Below are 14856 nucleotides of genomic sequence, written 5' to 3'. Positions count from 1 at the left end.
TCATGATTAATCACCAGCTTTAGGGTAAACACTATAGATAAGGTTTACTACCATATGAGGTTTCCAGCATTACACAATCAATGATTAATGCAATGAACAATCACTTGAAAGACATAAAAGGTGTCATCATGCTTGAGCAAGGTTTATTAGCATATCTAGCTCTTTAAGAACGTCGTGGAAAGCATGCCTGTGTACATCATGCATCGCCAGTGTTTCTATTAATAATCTATTCATCTTAGCTCAACCCCGATGAGACAATGGTGATAACACTTTCGCTGGCTGCTATTGAGAAGTAGGCAAACTGTAGATTACGATAACCAAACTGACTGTTTGCTATTGCAGATCGCAGCTCAGCTGGTAAGCGGGACGGCTACGGGTCCGGTGACACAAGCCAAACGACGATCACCAAATTATTTCCTTCTTCCATGCATGTCTGACATGTACACCACTCCCCATCACATCGGTCATTTACATGAAACGGACGCTAAGCTTAACTCTATCGAACATGCCAACTGTCAACTCCATCGCCCCCATCTCGCCTAAGCTGCATGAGACTCTACATACGCCAGCTTAGGCTCATACTTGATCTCAACAGTCTCCCAGGGCTTGACTGTTTTCCCTTCTTGATAATCACCACCAGCAGGTCTCCACATCTGTCTAAACGTCATAGGGCCTAACTCCTCTTTAACTTTATGCCATTCTTCACCGGGATTCTCTTTGGTAGGCTGTATGGTGTTGATATTGACGACAGTGAAGCCATGCTTCTCATAAACAGGCACGCCCTGCTCTGTCGCATCGAGCCATAGCTCAACGCCCATCTCATCAGCCTTCTGCTTGCTCCAGTTCATAACAACATTCGCCACGCCTTGGCGACGATGGTCTGGATGTGTAAAGACGATATTGACATCTAAATCGAGTTTAGTCTCATTCCTCAGATCCTCTGAATAGAAAACTTACAGACTTGAGGTCTAGCCCCCATCCGCGCTCTAGGCGCATCGAATTGTTTCAGAGCTTGTGTGATAAACTCTCGTCGCTCCCCTTCCGGCTGCCAATAAGCGTAGGAATGATCCTCATCTGTATCGAACGGATTATCGGAACAAATCTTCCATAAACAACCGCCCACGATTTTGCCATCGTCGTTTACCACTTTTGCCCAGTAGCTCGTTGGGTCTTCATTGTGCCATTTGAGCTGAAGAGCTACTGACTCCTTGAGAGATTCTGCGTGTGTTGGAGCATTGAGAGGACAGAACATGCGAAAGAATGGCTGGAGGGGATTCTCATAAGATGCCCATTGACAAGCGATGAGCTCTTCAAAATCAGTAGCAGTGTCGACCTCGATGAGTTTGAGAGTCATCTTGCCGTTGTATTGGGTATGTGACACCACGTTTGAGATGGTAGCACAAAAGGATAAATCTACTGAATTAAGTCGCATTCAGTGGCAGAGAGGCCTGCCACAGCAAACAACCTACCCGAGCTAATCAGAGCATCAACCCAGCCAATTTATCCCCAGTGGAGCCCACGGCGGAAATAAGCAAACCCCATCAGCCCATCAAAACTCGCAATCCAAATCCTTCCTCTCTACTCGTACCATGAGAAAAACGAGCAATCGGAAGCTCGATGCCCTTTTCGGTTGACAATAAAGCCACTCAACGGAGAGGGCTTGCAGTACCGAGGCACCCACGAGAAACGGTTGGTCGAAAAGCTTAGACACCCATGTCCACAGCGATCTTTGCCCTCTTTAGCAGCAAGCCACGCCACTGTAGCAAGTTCACCAGGACATGCAGGCGGAAATTTCTGATGAGCAGTGCATAATTCCGCGAAGAGAATTCGAACCATTTTTTTTTCTCTTCTTCCACCGGATGATCCGCCCGAATAGATCCGCCGGTAAAAAAAAGGTCTAAACAGAGTTTGGAAGGTCGTTTTGCTAATTGTAACCCGCGGATCGATCTCCGCTCGGATAGTAGACCCATTGGGCTTAACGCGCGGACCCAGATTCAGGGAGGGGGGTTGTACAGTAGAAGCACGGACTGGTTCGGTGACGATAACGAGAGAGGGCTCCTCTTCACATGAAGATTCACACTAACAGCGGGGTGTACACTAACTCTTAGTCTGAGGCTCACTTAGCCCTACCAATCGATGTAGAGAACCTCAGCCGTATTGATAATTGTGCCACGATTGCACAGTATTTCAAATATTGCGATCTGCAACAATGCACAGCTTCATGTACAGATAAACTTCCAACCGGTGAAATTTCACTGGGAGGCCGGCTGTTTCGGATTGCTCGTTGTTGCTGAGCCGCTCAGCTGCATAATTCTCCTCTACGCGATATCAAGCATCATTGGCGCCTTTTTCACATCACATCAATAGGACCATGGAATTATAGCGCAGAATACAGGGGGGGTGGCTACCCATGTTGGAGATTTGCTTTTTCTTCTCTTGCAGACATGGCCTCACAGGCTGGTCTGAGGAGAGGGGGGAGATTCCTACGTAATTGTGATATAGCTTCATTCCTCCCATTTATTGGTCCTCACGTCCCGTTTCACGAAAAAGGTTCCAAACTGCTTTTGGGTGTCAATAACCGTTATAATCACCGTTTCCGGGATATGCCCAATACCAGTTTTCTGCCGCGCCAGTACCTGCGCCTGTGCCTGTGAGATTTCCTTCACACCATGGTTTTGAAGTACCGTAACTGTACCTTAGCTGAAGCTTCCCTTCCCTTAATCTACGCTCCACTGTCAGCTGTGTCTTAGCTTTAACTGTGATACCTTTTTGTCTCTGAATTCATCGTCGTTCGAATTTAATATCGTTTTCGTGGATCTCTCTCTCTTTTCGTAATATCTTTTCGCTCTTTTTGCGCAGCAATTGCTGCATTCATCGGTCCAATATGAGTTCGAACCAACGAATCATCACCGACAGCAACAAGTCACCACTCATTCAGGTCTTGTCGTTGATGTTTCTCGTCATTGCGATATTATCATGTTTAGTTAGGACTGGCACCAAGCTTTACATGATCAAGACATTGAGGGTTGACGACGTGCTCATCATTGTCGCAACTGTAAGACATCCACCTCACTTTATGCATTCCAACATGCTTATATTTATGCGCACAGGTGCTTGCGGCTTGTCAGACAGCGATTGTCTTTAATGCGTGCGAGCATGGACTCGGTCAACATTTTGATGTTCTCAGCGCCAGCGATCGAGACACCTTCTTCAAGGTAACACCCGACAGACAGCCCCGCGACAACAGAACAAACAACTAATACACCCTCGTACAGAGCCAATATACGACAAACACGATGCTCATCGCCTCGCTCCTTTGCTGCAAGTTATCGGGTACAATGAGTCTACGAATCATGGCGCCCAAGAGCCAAAAATGGATCATCATCGCCTGCGAAGCCGTCGTCGGTGTTTGGGGCGTCACGGCGCTCCTCGTCAATTTCTTCCAATGCCAACCACCGACGCCATGGCTCTACGGCGATAACGATAAATGCATCAATCTCAAAGCATTTTGGACGTACTACTCTACCGCCAACATCATCACCGACATCGTCATCGTTATCATTATGGCAGAAAACGTGGTCAAGATCCAGACCTCGTGGTCGAAAAAGATCCTTGTAATGAGCGTTTTTGGCAGCAGAATATTGTACGTACGGCGTGGTTTTATTTTCTTTTGTTCTCCACGCCATGGCTAACAACCTTTTAATAGTGTGACACCGGCAATCGCAGCGCAAATCCACTACTCCAACAAGGCATTCGACTCTGCCGATCACTCGTTTAGCATCTGGCCCGCCTCCATCACCATCCAGCTAGTGCAGTGCCTCGCCATCCTTACCGTATGCCTGCCCAACTTCAAGCCCTTCCTCGACAGCCTGGAGTCCGGGCAGATCCGCGTCGACGATCTTCGACGGCAGGGCAAGTCGAGCAGCAACGGTTACCCGACAAACAGGCCCGGCTACGCGGGGTACAAGTCAAAGACGGGGCAGAGCAGCAGATCGCGAGCCCTGGATCATGCGTCCAAGACGCAGCGCAGTGAGATTCACGAGATGGAGGACTTTGCTAACAAGCCGAAACATGACCACGAGAGGAGCTGGGATGGACAGAGTCGCTCCAGCCACTCAAGTCAGAAGATCTTGATCCATCAGACGTGGCAGGTAGACATAGAGACCACGCAGGATGCAGCATCCCGACAAACATGAGGCAAGGTAATTTCTTTTTTTTTCTCAGTCATGTTTGTTTGCTCGGTTATTCATCTCTCCGAGATTTTGGTTACAGCGCAGCAACGTTTTATGCAAGTGTACGAATTTAGAGTAAAAAAACCCAATTGGCTGTGTTAAATATAGAACGTTTTGTATCAGAAAAGCTGCAAGCACTCTGAGAAAAAGCAAGATGAAATGTTTGTCAGGCGCGCATGAATTCCCTCTGACCAACAGCATAACAAACGTAAGACCACTTGGAAAAAGAAAGGGTGAAGAGAAAACATTTTTTTTCTGACATACAGGGGCTCAGTGGTTCGCTCGGTTGCGTATGATTATGATACATCACCATAACGAATAGAGCAGGTCAGCCAACAGCACGGTACGTAACAGATTGGATCCTTGCACCCAGGCACCTGGAAAGAGGAAAATAAGCCGGCCCTGATCTATCCAGATCTGGTGGCTCCAGAGTTTGAGCACGCCCGGGCCCCCCTTTCCGCTGTCGAGCGAGAACCTATCTCTCAAATCGTCGTCTGTGGCGTTTATTCAGGTCGCTCTGTGCCGCTCGCTTATAACGAGCTATGAATCAATAGAACTCTAAGCCAGTAAACCTCACCGGAACGTCTTAGCCTTGAAATGGTCAAACGGAGGGGCGGCGATCCTATTTGTGGGGAGACACGGAGAAAAAAAGAAATGTTCAATTTATGCTGACAGTTTATGTCGCAAAATGGCTCCCCGTCAAACGCCTGTCAATTTGGCTCGTTGATTGCTGTCCCCTGTAACGCCGCTAAGTTACTGAAGAGACATGGGGACCCTGGCCCTACAAAAAGCCCGGTGGGAGGGGGGAACCCTTGTTAGGCCCTGTTAGTGGACTCTCCGGGGGGCATCGGTGCATTCTGCCGGATCAGCAACAGGAGGGGCGAGGGGATGTCCGGCATGATACGGTACGGGACAGATAGCGGAGCAACACAACGCAACGCAACGTCGCTGTAAATGTACAGTACACTCATACTAAGACGATTGAGTTATTCTGTAACATATCATACCCAGTCTTATTCCCAGCCTCGGTTGGTGGCGGCCGTCCCCAATGCATGCTACCTTAGCTTACTCTACCGCAGTCGCGACCTTTCCCAGGGGTGCAACCAACATTCCTGTACCTTTTTCTTTTCCCCTTCCTTCTCCTCCTGCAGTTCCTTTTAGCTTTTTTGTTCTTCTCTCCTCAATCCTTCTCTTCTCGAATTTCTCTCCCGTTGTTATTTCCGGTGCGACATCATGGAGAGTGTTAACAAACCCAGCTTTGAGATGGGCAACAATGCCACCGTCAAGGCGGCAGGTGATGTCAATGTCTCAGCAAAGGCAGAGCCAGATTCTGGACGGAGCTCGACGAGCAATTATCATGATAAGGACCAGTTGGAGCGGATGGGGAAGAAGCAGGTCCTCCGGGTATGTTACACCCTCCCTCGTTGCGGTGCATCGACTGACAGCTCAGCGCAACTTTGGGTTCATGACGATTCTGGGATTTAGCTGCACTATTCTCATCACCTGGGAAGCCATCACGGTTCTCTTCGCCCAGGGCCTCAATAATGGTGGTACAGCCGGTGTTATCTACAGCTTCCTTGTCGTTTGGGTCGGTAACTTTAGTGTCTTTGCTACCATGTGCGAGCTGGTCTCGATGGCGCCTACATCTGGAGGACAATATCACTGGCAAGTCACATCATCTCTACCTCTAGATTCCAACTAACATCGTCTCTAGGGTCGCTATGATGGCGCCGCGATCGTGCTCCAAATTCCTCAGTCACCTCACAGGCATGCTCACGGTCGGCGGATGGCAAGGCTCAGTATCGTCCAGCGCCCTGCTCACCGGAAACATGATCTTGGGAATGGCGACGCTCAATTATCCCGACTTCCAGCCTGAGCTTTGGCAGGGAACATTGCTGTTCTGGGCCATCTTTGGGTTTGCCGTCTTCATCAATACCCTCGTCAGTTCTGTGCTACCCAAGTTTGAGGGATTGATCTTGATCCTCCACATTCTTGGTTTCTTTGCCATCTTGATCCCTCTTGTTACTCTTGGACCTCATGCGTCTGCGTCGGATGTCTTTGGTACATTTGTTAACAACGGTGGATGGTCGACTAACGGCATCTCGTTCATGGTTGGTATGATGGGTAATGCCTTTTCCTTCGTTGGAACTGATGCCGCTTTCCACGTAAGCTCTCACATCTCGCCTCCATGAGCTTTCACTGACAGTCTCTAGATGTCCGAAGAAACCGTCAATCCCTCCGTCGTCGTCCCCACCTCCATCCTTCTCAGTCTCTGCATCAACGGCGCGTGCGGCTTCGCCATGGTCATCGCCATGGTGTTCTGTATGGGCAACCTCGACGATGCGATGGCCTCAGGCCCCGGAATGCTCGGCTTCCCTTACATGTACATCTTCAAGCAAGCGACAAACTCAAGGGCCGGCGCGACCGTCATGTCCGCCATTATTGTCCTTCTTGCTGCCTGCGCCACTGTCGGTATGCTTGCATCGACCTCTCGTGTCTTCTGGTCTTTTGCCCGCGACCGTGGTCTTCCTGGCTGGCGCACCCTATCAAAGGTCAGCGACCGAACCACCGTTCCCGTATACTCGGTCCTTTGCACTGCCGTCATCTCGATCCTCTTGTCACTCATCAACATTGGATCACCTGTCGCGTTCCAAAATGTCACTTCTCTATCCATCTCTTGCCTCTACTCCTCGTACCTTATCGCCGCCGGTCTTCTGCTCTACCGTCGCCTCACCAAAGGCTTCACGCTGCCCGGCGCATCTGATCTGCCAGCTTTGGCCAACACCACTGGCGCTGAGCTTGTTTGGGGCCCGTTCCATCTCAAGGGTGCTTTTGGCATTGCCAACAACATCTTCGCCATGTGCTACCTCGTTGTAGTGGGCTTCTTCAGTTTCTGGCCTCCCATGGTGGAACCTACCGTGGATATGATGAACTACAGTGTCGTGGTCACTGGTGGCCTCGTCATCTTCAGTGTCATTTACTATTTCGCATGGGCGCGAAAGGAGTATAACGGACCTATTGTTGAGAACTAGGTTGGTGTTTTCTTTTATCAATGGTGCGGCATAAAATTTGTTTCAGTTGGCGATGCATAATAAAATGTTATTCTTTTCATGAGATCATATAGACTCGTTTTATATCCCATTTGGATATTGAGATAGTATATTACAATAATACAGCTGTCTCAAAATTATGATCTGTCGCTATGTGGCTCATTTTATTATGGAGTAGATAAACTTGATCACAGCCTCGAATCCCCTGAATCTGTGGATGGATTATTTGATCTTTCTGGCAATCTTTTGTCGCGAATGCCATGACGCATATGCATCCTCAGGCGTATATCTCCGTTGAACTGGCTGCAACCCTAGAACCCAACCAACGCACGAAGCAACAAGTAGAATGAGATGCGAGGCTGCCATATCGATATTTTGTAACAGGTACCTCAGTCTACTATGAGGCGCTCGAGAGATATCAGGCAAATTCAAGAATACAGGGATATTGTCCAAGGTTCGAAAGATGATGAACAAGTTGAGAGGGATCCAAATATCGAGAAACAGCCCTTGCAGTCTTGCAGGTAAGCGAGAAACCACCGAGGCCTTATCATTCAGCAACTTGGGGCTGTTGAGAATGACACCATTCAGATTCCAGAAGAAGATGGCTTTATCGTTGTCATCCGGATCCGTCCTCTCAATCACGAGGACCTCTTCGCCGTCTGGTGCGGCTCGCTGCCATTCATGCCGAGCGTAGCGTGGCACTTTGATCTCAGGCTGATTGCCATCTGTAGCGCTGATGACTTGTCGCGAATCTCCCAGCCGGACTCGAATTGTTCCTTTGACCACTTTCAAGTATTCATCATGAGTCTCATGCCAATGAAGTCCGCTTGACCAGGTTGAAGATTTAGGAAGTGTAATGCGCACATGACCGACCGTTGACATGTCATAGATGACGCCGTTGGGAAGCGGGCGCTCAATAGCGCTGGGGATCTTTTGATCGCCCATTTCGACGTCCCCGGGTGAGAAGACTATCATGAAAATCCACAAGTTTTAGATGTTTAAAATCGTATTGATGCTGCCCCTCACTTGAGAGAGAAATTGAATGACATAAGCTGCCCGGATTGGGCAGGTCACGAGCGTAAGCAGTCAAAATCCTTCATGTTGGAGAGAGGGTTAATCGACTCAATTGACCTTTCGATCATCCAGTGAGATAGGTAAAATTAGCTCTTCCCACATTTAAACAGGGTCCTCAGTCAATGGGCTGCCAATCTTGAGATGGAACCTTGCCAACGTCTTCAGTGAAAGTAACTGGCTCCCTTCGAGTACGGTTCACCTTGAGATCGAAAACATCCAAGCGCTGATATCCTCCAACAACGTCATGATACTGCTTCCCTTCAATGCAATCCTCGATATCAAGATCAGCATAAAGAATTCCTTCATCATGCTGCAGGAAGTCGGTGGCTACAGCCTCCCCGGTCTGACTGTCGATGGTGAATCCCTTCAATGGAGCCCCAGTTGGATCAAGAAATTGAGTCGCGCCACGCTGGGATTGCTGCAGCACCTCGGTTAAGTACGCTGAACCTCCAGAAACTGCGTTAATGGCGTCTTCTCCCAGGACGCCCGAACACAAGACACCGAAACACTTGGCTTCGAAGCAATGAGCAGCTGCCCTTGTTGTGTTTGCGGTAACGTTATCGTAGTTAGGCTTATCTGAAGTCCCCTCAGAAGATTCTAAAGTTTTGCCTGGAGGAGCAACTCGCGTTGGCCAGATCGGTGGCCAAGTCGAGATATGAATGTTCTCCCCTTGAGCCATGAGGCTATACCGAGCCAAAGGGTTGGTATTCTCTCCGCAAATCAAATTCCCAATCTTTCCGAATGGTGTATCTGCAACGCGCAGGCCGTGTCCATCTCCAGGTGCCCAAGTAAGCTTCTCAAAGAACGTAGGCATTAATTTCCGATGATGAATCAGAACGTCTCCAGAGTCTCCAATAAAGAGGTTCGAGTTGTATAAAGTCGCGCTGCTGAAGCGAGCTTTTTCAGAAAAGCCTAAGCTCACCATGATATTTGCCTGTTTTGCAGCGTTGCGAATTGCGTGGATTTCATCGCCATCGGCAAAGATGGACTCATGCGCCATTTGCCTGAACAGATCGTGGTTCTCGGTAGGAGCCCGTATCGAACTCCATATTGGGAACGCTGAGATATATGTTTCCGGGAATACGACTAGATTTGCTTTGTTCTTTGCCGCCTGCTTTATCAGGCCGATTGCCTTTGAGCTTGTAGCCTTCGCGGAGAGGAAGATGGGAGAAACATGGCATGCGGCAACTCTGATGACAGTCATTGCCCGTATCGGTAGCCTGTGGCAGCGAAGTATATCGATTGACTGTTGAACAACTCTAATAACTCTCCACCATGCGCCTAATGAGTGATGAAAGTTGCGTAGTCACTGTAAATACCCCAGATGCTTAAAAGGTGGAGGAACGGCAATATCGGGTATCGCGGGATGGTAAGATTAATAGGCTCGGGACTTTTTTTTGTGCTCCGCCCATCGTCAGTTGCTTATTTGACAATAGAACCGGGAAATCAATAAATTGATTTATGTAATGTTAGTCTGGTACAGTAAATGGAACGAGGAAGAAAGAAAGGGAGGCCTGCCGGCATGGCCTCTGGAGAGTGCTCACCCGTCTTTATCCGCCTTTATTTTCTTGGTCTTGGTGTACTGAGTTCTCTCTGCAGATTAAGCTCTCGGCCATAGTCCAATTCCGACCTTGCGACCAAGGCACATTCAACTGTGAATGCGTGACAACTAGAACAACGGCGCTTGGCATGGCGGCGGTTTCATGCCTTAAGGTTCAGGCTGGGGGCGGGGCTCTTTGGTCATAACATCAATTCATCGCTCATCTCATTCCATTTTCATACAACACACAAGGTGTCACACAGAAATCCTCGACAAGCCATGATATACTGTTCTCTTTGCGGAATTCATATCACTGTACAGCTTGGCGAAACATGGCTCCAGGAGTTTCGAGCGAGTAAGTCCCTGTCACTATCGACTGCAGTACCCAGATTCTAATTTGACGTAAGTCTGGGTTGAGAGCGATTTAGTGGACCATGTCGATGTTTCTGGTGTCGGCCGACGGAGCAGCAACGACGATGAAATTTTTGGAACCGCTCCGGATGATCCAAAGAAGCGCTACGACGACGATACTGGGCCAGGTACCACTATCGATGTGGCTTTGACACCGAACAGACCGACCATTTTCACACGCTCCCTAGATGAAGATGTCTCGGCTTGGGGCTATGGATTTCACGCATCTTGCTGGAGTATCTTCACAAAGTATTCCATCCCGAACCTGGGCCACTTATTTGCGGCGTGTTTGTCCATGCCAACGGGTCAAGAAGCCTTCCTGAACTGGGGTCATGACTATGGAGGAGCAAGCATACTGGAAAAAGAGTTCAAAGTGCCGACACAAGATACTCGCTTCCCTGACCCACGAACTATACCCAATCCCTTTCGATCAGATCCGTTTCATATCCCCGCCCTAGCCAATGCAATCCAACAAACAGCTCGCCTACAGAACGATATATTCCTAAGTCATGTCATATTCAACACTGAGGCCCTTACTAAAGACCCCTTCTTTCGTTTGTCCCCAGACATCTTACAGTTGATCACTGTATTGCTATCAACCTCAGAAATTCATGTAATTCGGATTGCATCCCCGGTCTTTGCCTCCCTTCAATTATTTGAAAGATTCTGGGCCTCACGGTTCCAACCAGGCCACGAGTTCGAGTATATACCCGAGGTCATAGATCATCCGCCTGAATCATGGAGAGCCTTCTACTTATCACTCCAAATCTGGGCCCTAAATGACCCTCATGTGGCTAATCGCAAGCGAATTTGGAGCCTTGCGAAAACACTGCATGGCCTAGTGTCTCAGATGGAGGACATACCTTGCCAAGGAGGCCTCTACAAACTTGGTTTGAGACTTCTGCGGATTTAGATGATACTTCAGCTTGCTGGCACACGGCGGCATGCGCAAGTACTCAACCGAATGATTCATTCCTCAATGGCAATCGAGTTTTACGAGCTCGCATCCTCAGTTTCTCGCCAACACTCATGATGCATAGGATGTCTGTATCATTTGTGAATCTACCAGAGGGGGTGTTTGTTTCTGGCCTGGTCCTGATCGATCACAGCCATGAGCGCTATGTTATCGGGTACATACATGGGGGTAATATGGTTGACATTCATCTTCCTAATGCACAACATATCCAAGGCTGGGAGCTTGCCTTGCATACATCTGGCGTTAAAGCAATGGCTCTTATCTATGAGGATGGGGTACTATCTAGCTGGGCCGGCGACCCGGCTGGTACTCCACGATGGCGCTTAGCTGGAGCCCCCGGCCTTTTAGCAATCAAAGCTGAGTTTGATGTAAGTTTCTATCTGACTGGACTCTCTTCTCCTTATCAATTACGCCTTCATGAACTGAGATATAATTTCTGATATTTTACAGGCCATAAAGCTCGTCAAACTTAGCCGACAAGGCTCACTTGATGAGCTCAGCTGGCGCAAGAACTGCCTCTGGTATCCTCAAGTTCCACCGATGGGACTTCTTTACGATTGGAACAAGGGCGATAAGCCACCAAGCGAATTTAGACTCCCTTTCACAGGCGTCTTCTTTGGTGAAGCTGATGACATGTATTCATCAACCCTTACTGAGATCGTTGCTTGGATCTTTGATGTCTGCTATATCTCCGGCATGGAATTCCGCTTTGCTAATCCCTCCCATAACCGGCAGCTTGGTCACACTGGTCCATTTGACGAAGAGTTCCCTGGACGACGAAACTTCTCGGACTCACATGATTCAAATGTGTCATTAATAATAGATGGAGGTGCTGGAGAACGACTAAAGAGTCTTGAGGTTCAAGAACGAGGAGCGACTGTCGTGGGCATGAAGGTACCCAAGCCAAACGAAACCTCGCTCGTCAAAAATCGGTTGCTTACTCTTCTAGATAAACACTACTTTCAATCGACATGTACAAACTCCGCGATATCCTTATGGAATACAAAAAGGTTGGGTGACAGTCCAACCTAAGGGATCCCGAATTGTCGGAATGTTTGCTACCTGCGTACGTATGGCCTTAATTATGCTGCATAATCGGTATCATTTCCTATGGAGATGCTAACATTTATTACAACAGGGTCACACGCTAGATAATATTGGTTTAATATCAATAGACTTATTGAATAGCAATAGAGGAAAAAATACCAACTAGATATTATTTCATACATAGTTTTAGTTATACCAGAGGCATGGATTGCTTGGCGATGGCTTCAATGTCGCGAGCGGAGCATCCAGTGTCAGTTGATGCAAAAAGAGGAAAGGCAGTGGATCCAACGTCCTAGAAAAGGAGGTTCTTTTCCTGTTCATGGCAATACCAATGAGTCTTTTGAGCTCAACCAAAGAGCCAATTGCAGCTAGGTCGATCGCTGTTGTCATCTTGCGGCTCTTCCTTACGTCTTTAGCATCGTAGATCTTGACCTGGATCGACCTCGCCGGATTCGCAACGCGCAACAAGGCGAGTCAGAATTCAACTTACCCATCAGCGGTCAAAGACCGTCTCTACCGGCGTGCTTGATAGTCTGACAGGCCTCCCTACACTTGTGATTGACCCCTTGTCAGCCGTCCGCTAGGCATTCTTGAAATACACACACAGCTGATTTATCACGCCATATTTCGACCTTGTTGGTTGGTGCTTCAATGGGAACTAAATCCAGAGACCAATGAGGAAACTTGATTTCTTGTTATGCGACCTCATTTCAACCCATTACGCAATTAAAGAGTTTAGTGCTGTCAGCCTTGTTGCCTGCCAAGGTACCCGCGCCACGGACCTGATATCAAGGCCCAGGAGTATATAGCCCAATCCAATGCAATCATGGAGCACCATTAAACTTTTACTCATTTCTTACATCCTCCCTTATCGTGTTGTTGGCTTGCATCACGCGCCTCACACGGTCGAGTCTCTGCAACGATCAATCTGACTCAATCTTCGGAGTCCTTATAACATGCCTCAGCCTTTTGAGCCAAAGCCTGGCCAGGAGAATTTATTTACATCCGAAAAAACCCCAACTTATCTTTTTCGACTCCATGTCCCACGCTCAAAGGGCGATACGAGTGCCGTGCGTGTCATGGCTCCAGCCTTCCTCGGGCCACCAGCATATCATAAAGATGGGTTACCATGCAGCCAAGATCTTTTGCAGCTGCCAACCCAAAAGGCTACTTCAAGACTCAAAGACCATCTACTTTGGCACTGCAACCGTTTTAACAAGAGCCCCTGCAATCTCATGTCTTGGTCTAGTTCTCTTCTCTTCCTTCTCCAATATGCCTTGTACCGTCACACAAGAGACTTCGAACCAAAACCACAATTCGCAGATACTAAAATCATAATGATTGATACCCGAAAATTTCCCAAAAAAACATTCCTTCGCGACCTTGATGCGTTGGAGTGGCTGCGTGAAGAACTAGACCTTACAGAGCTTCACGAAAAGAGACGTGGCCAGTTTTACTTTGGAGAATACCTTACTCAAGGCTGTTTGGATATCGAAGGCAAGTGTGTGGAAATGACAATGCAGCAGCTCGTTGATGGGGGCCTTTTTACGGTGATATGTCCTGCATTGAACAAACCCAATAAGTGGGCAGACTGGGCAATACCAGTCTGCGAACTTCGAGTCGGTATCAGGGAAAACCATATCGTGGATCAAAAGCAAATTCGATCTGCAATCTTCGTGGCGAAGGATTGTGTCGGAGATCGATTTCTTGTACCCTTTGCACTGATGTTACTGGGATTGCGAAGCCGACAGTCCGACATTTCGGCGATTGCGAACGTCTTCCAGTCCCTCTTCACCGGTATGTAAAGCACGCAGTGGAAGAAATAAACACTAACATGGCATCAAGATGAGGAGCTCAATTTTCGGGACGTCAAGTATGATCAGTCCTCTGGAAGGATGAAAGAACTCAGAAGATTCCGAGAATTAATGGAAACCGTTGAGAAACAACATGATGAAAACCCACTGGCCGAGACGACAAGGTTGATGGAAGGACTAGGACTGTCAACCAACGGATTGCCCATGAAGAAAAGTATCTATGTTGGTCCACTTGGCGACGAGTAAAACCCAGGGCTGAATTGTTATGTACCAGGTTTCGGACCGCCAATAGAAGAAAAACCTGCAAGTGAGAGTTAGAGCATTCCTAAAGAATATAAAGATTGGCATAACTATGGTATAGATAATAAGATCAAATTGACTTTATAACCACCATAAGAGTGATCTTGATCCTTCTACCATCGTTGACAGGTGCTCTAGGCACAGCAGAAACGAGAGCAGCGGTTATGCACCTAACAATAATTGCCGCGGATACCTTTGTTGAAGTCTAAGTTCTCTCTGCTGATTTAAGCTATGTGCCACAAGTCTCAATTGCAAAAAGCACATCTCCCTCACAACTCAGACATGATACCACAATGCCTGACTTGTTGTTGCAGTCAAGTCGCGCTGGTGATGAGAAATGATGAAGGCGATTATGGCACCATAATCTTGAACACCAGAACAAACTGGGAGAGCCCTCGACTAGATTTATATG

At 48.0% G+C, this 14856-nt stretch overlaps 8 protein-coding genes across 8 annotated transcripts; 5 read left to right on the top strand and 3 right to left on the bottom strand.

Annotated features, from left to right (window-relative positions):
* Positions 1 to 539: 539 nt before the first annotated feature.
* FMAN_09435 (uncharacterized protein) lies at positions 540 to 1354 on the bottom strand (the record flags this gene model as incomplete). The annotated part of the gene is made up of 2 exons (XM_041830279.1): positions 540 to 907; positions 958 to 1354. The coding sequence occupies 2 exons, from the start codon at positions 1352 to 1354 to the stop codon at positions 540 to 542; spliced, it is 765 nt and encodes a 254-aa protein (XP_041680958.1).
* Positions 1355 to 2884: 1530 nt separating this feature from the next.
* Positions 2885 to 4196, top strand: FMAN_09434 (uncharacterized protein; the record flags this gene model as incomplete). Its single annotated transcript, XM_041830278.1, has 4 exons — positions 2885 to 3055; positions 3111 to 3215; positions 3276 to 3643; positions 3707 to 4196. 4 exons carry the CDS (start codon positions 2885 to 2887, stop codon positions 4194 to 4196), a joined length of 1134 nt encoding a protein of 377 aa, XP_041680957.1.
* A 1269-nt stretch (positions 4197 to 5465) lies between these two features.
* On the top strand, positions 5466 to 7264 carry FMAN_09433 (uncharacterized protein; the record flags this gene model as incomplete). The annotated part of the gene is made up of 4 exons (XM_041830277.1): positions 5466 to 5636; positions 5683 to 5897; positions 5947 to 6397; positions 6446 to 7264. 4 exons carry the CDS (start codon positions 5466 to 5468, stop codon positions 7262 to 7264), a joined length of 1656 nt encoding a protein of 551 aa, XP_041680956.1.
* Positions 7265 to 7504: 240 nt separating this feature from the next.
* Positions 7505 to 8227, bottom strand: FMAN_09432 (uncharacterized protein; the record flags this gene model as incomplete). The annotated part of the gene is made up of 1 exon (XM_041830276.1): positions 7505 to 8227. The coding sequence occupies one exon, from the start codon at positions 8225 to 8227 to the stop codon at positions 7505 to 7507; it is 723 nt and encodes a 240-aa protein (XP_041680955.1).
* Positions 8228 to 8471: 244 nt separating this feature from the next.
* Positions 8472 to 9560, bottom strand: FMAN_09431 (uncharacterized protein; the record flags this gene model as incomplete). The annotated part of the gene is made up of 1 exon (XM_041830274.1): positions 8472 to 9560. One exon carries the CDS (start codon positions 9558 to 9560, stop codon positions 8472 to 8474), a length of 1089 nt encoding a protein of 362 aa, XP_041680954.1.
* A 615-nt stretch (positions 9561 to 10175) lies between these two features.
* On the top strand, positions 10176 to 11220 carry FMAN_09430 (uncharacterized protein; the record flags this gene model as incomplete). The annotated part of the gene is made up of 2 exons (XM_041830273.1): positions 10176 to 10251; positions 10304 to 11220. 2 exons carry the CDS (start codon positions 10176 to 10178, stop codon positions 11218 to 11220), a joined length of 993 nt encoding a protein of 330 aa, XP_041680953.1.
* A 128-nt stretch (positions 11221 to 11348) lies between these two features.
* On the top strand, positions 11349 to 12315 carry FMAN_09429 (uncharacterized protein; the record flags this gene model as incomplete). Its single annotated transcript, XM_041830272.1, has 2 exons — positions 11349 to 11651; positions 11734 to 12315. The coding sequence occupies 2 exons, from the start codon at positions 11349 to 11351 to the stop codon at positions 12313 to 12315; spliced, it is 885 nt and encodes a 294-aa protein (XP_041680952.1).
* Positions 12316 to 13667: 1352 nt separating this feature from the next.
* FMAN_09428 (uncharacterized protein) lies at positions 13668 to 14390 on the top strand (the record flags this gene model as incomplete). The annotated part of the gene is made up of 2 exons (XM_041830271.1): positions 13668 to 14127; positions 14176 to 14390. The coding sequence occupies 2 exons, from the start codon at positions 13668 to 13670 to the stop codon at positions 14388 to 14390; spliced, it is 675 nt and encodes a 224-aa protein (XP_041680951.1).
* Positions 14391 to 14856: the final 466 nt, after the last annotated feature.

The sequence above is a fragment of the Fusarium mangiferae genome (assembly GCF_900044065.1).
Source record: "Fusarium mangiferae strain MRC7560 genome assembly, contig: FMAN_scaffold004, whole genome shotgun sequence".
In the NCBI taxonomy this organism is placed as follows: Eukaryota; Fungi; Ascomycota; class Sordariomycetes; order Hypocreales; family Nectriaceae; genus Fusarium; species Fusarium mangiferae.
The sequence above is the reverse complement of the archived record's forward strand: the minus strand, read 5'-3'. Positions and strand labels throughout refer to the sequence as shown.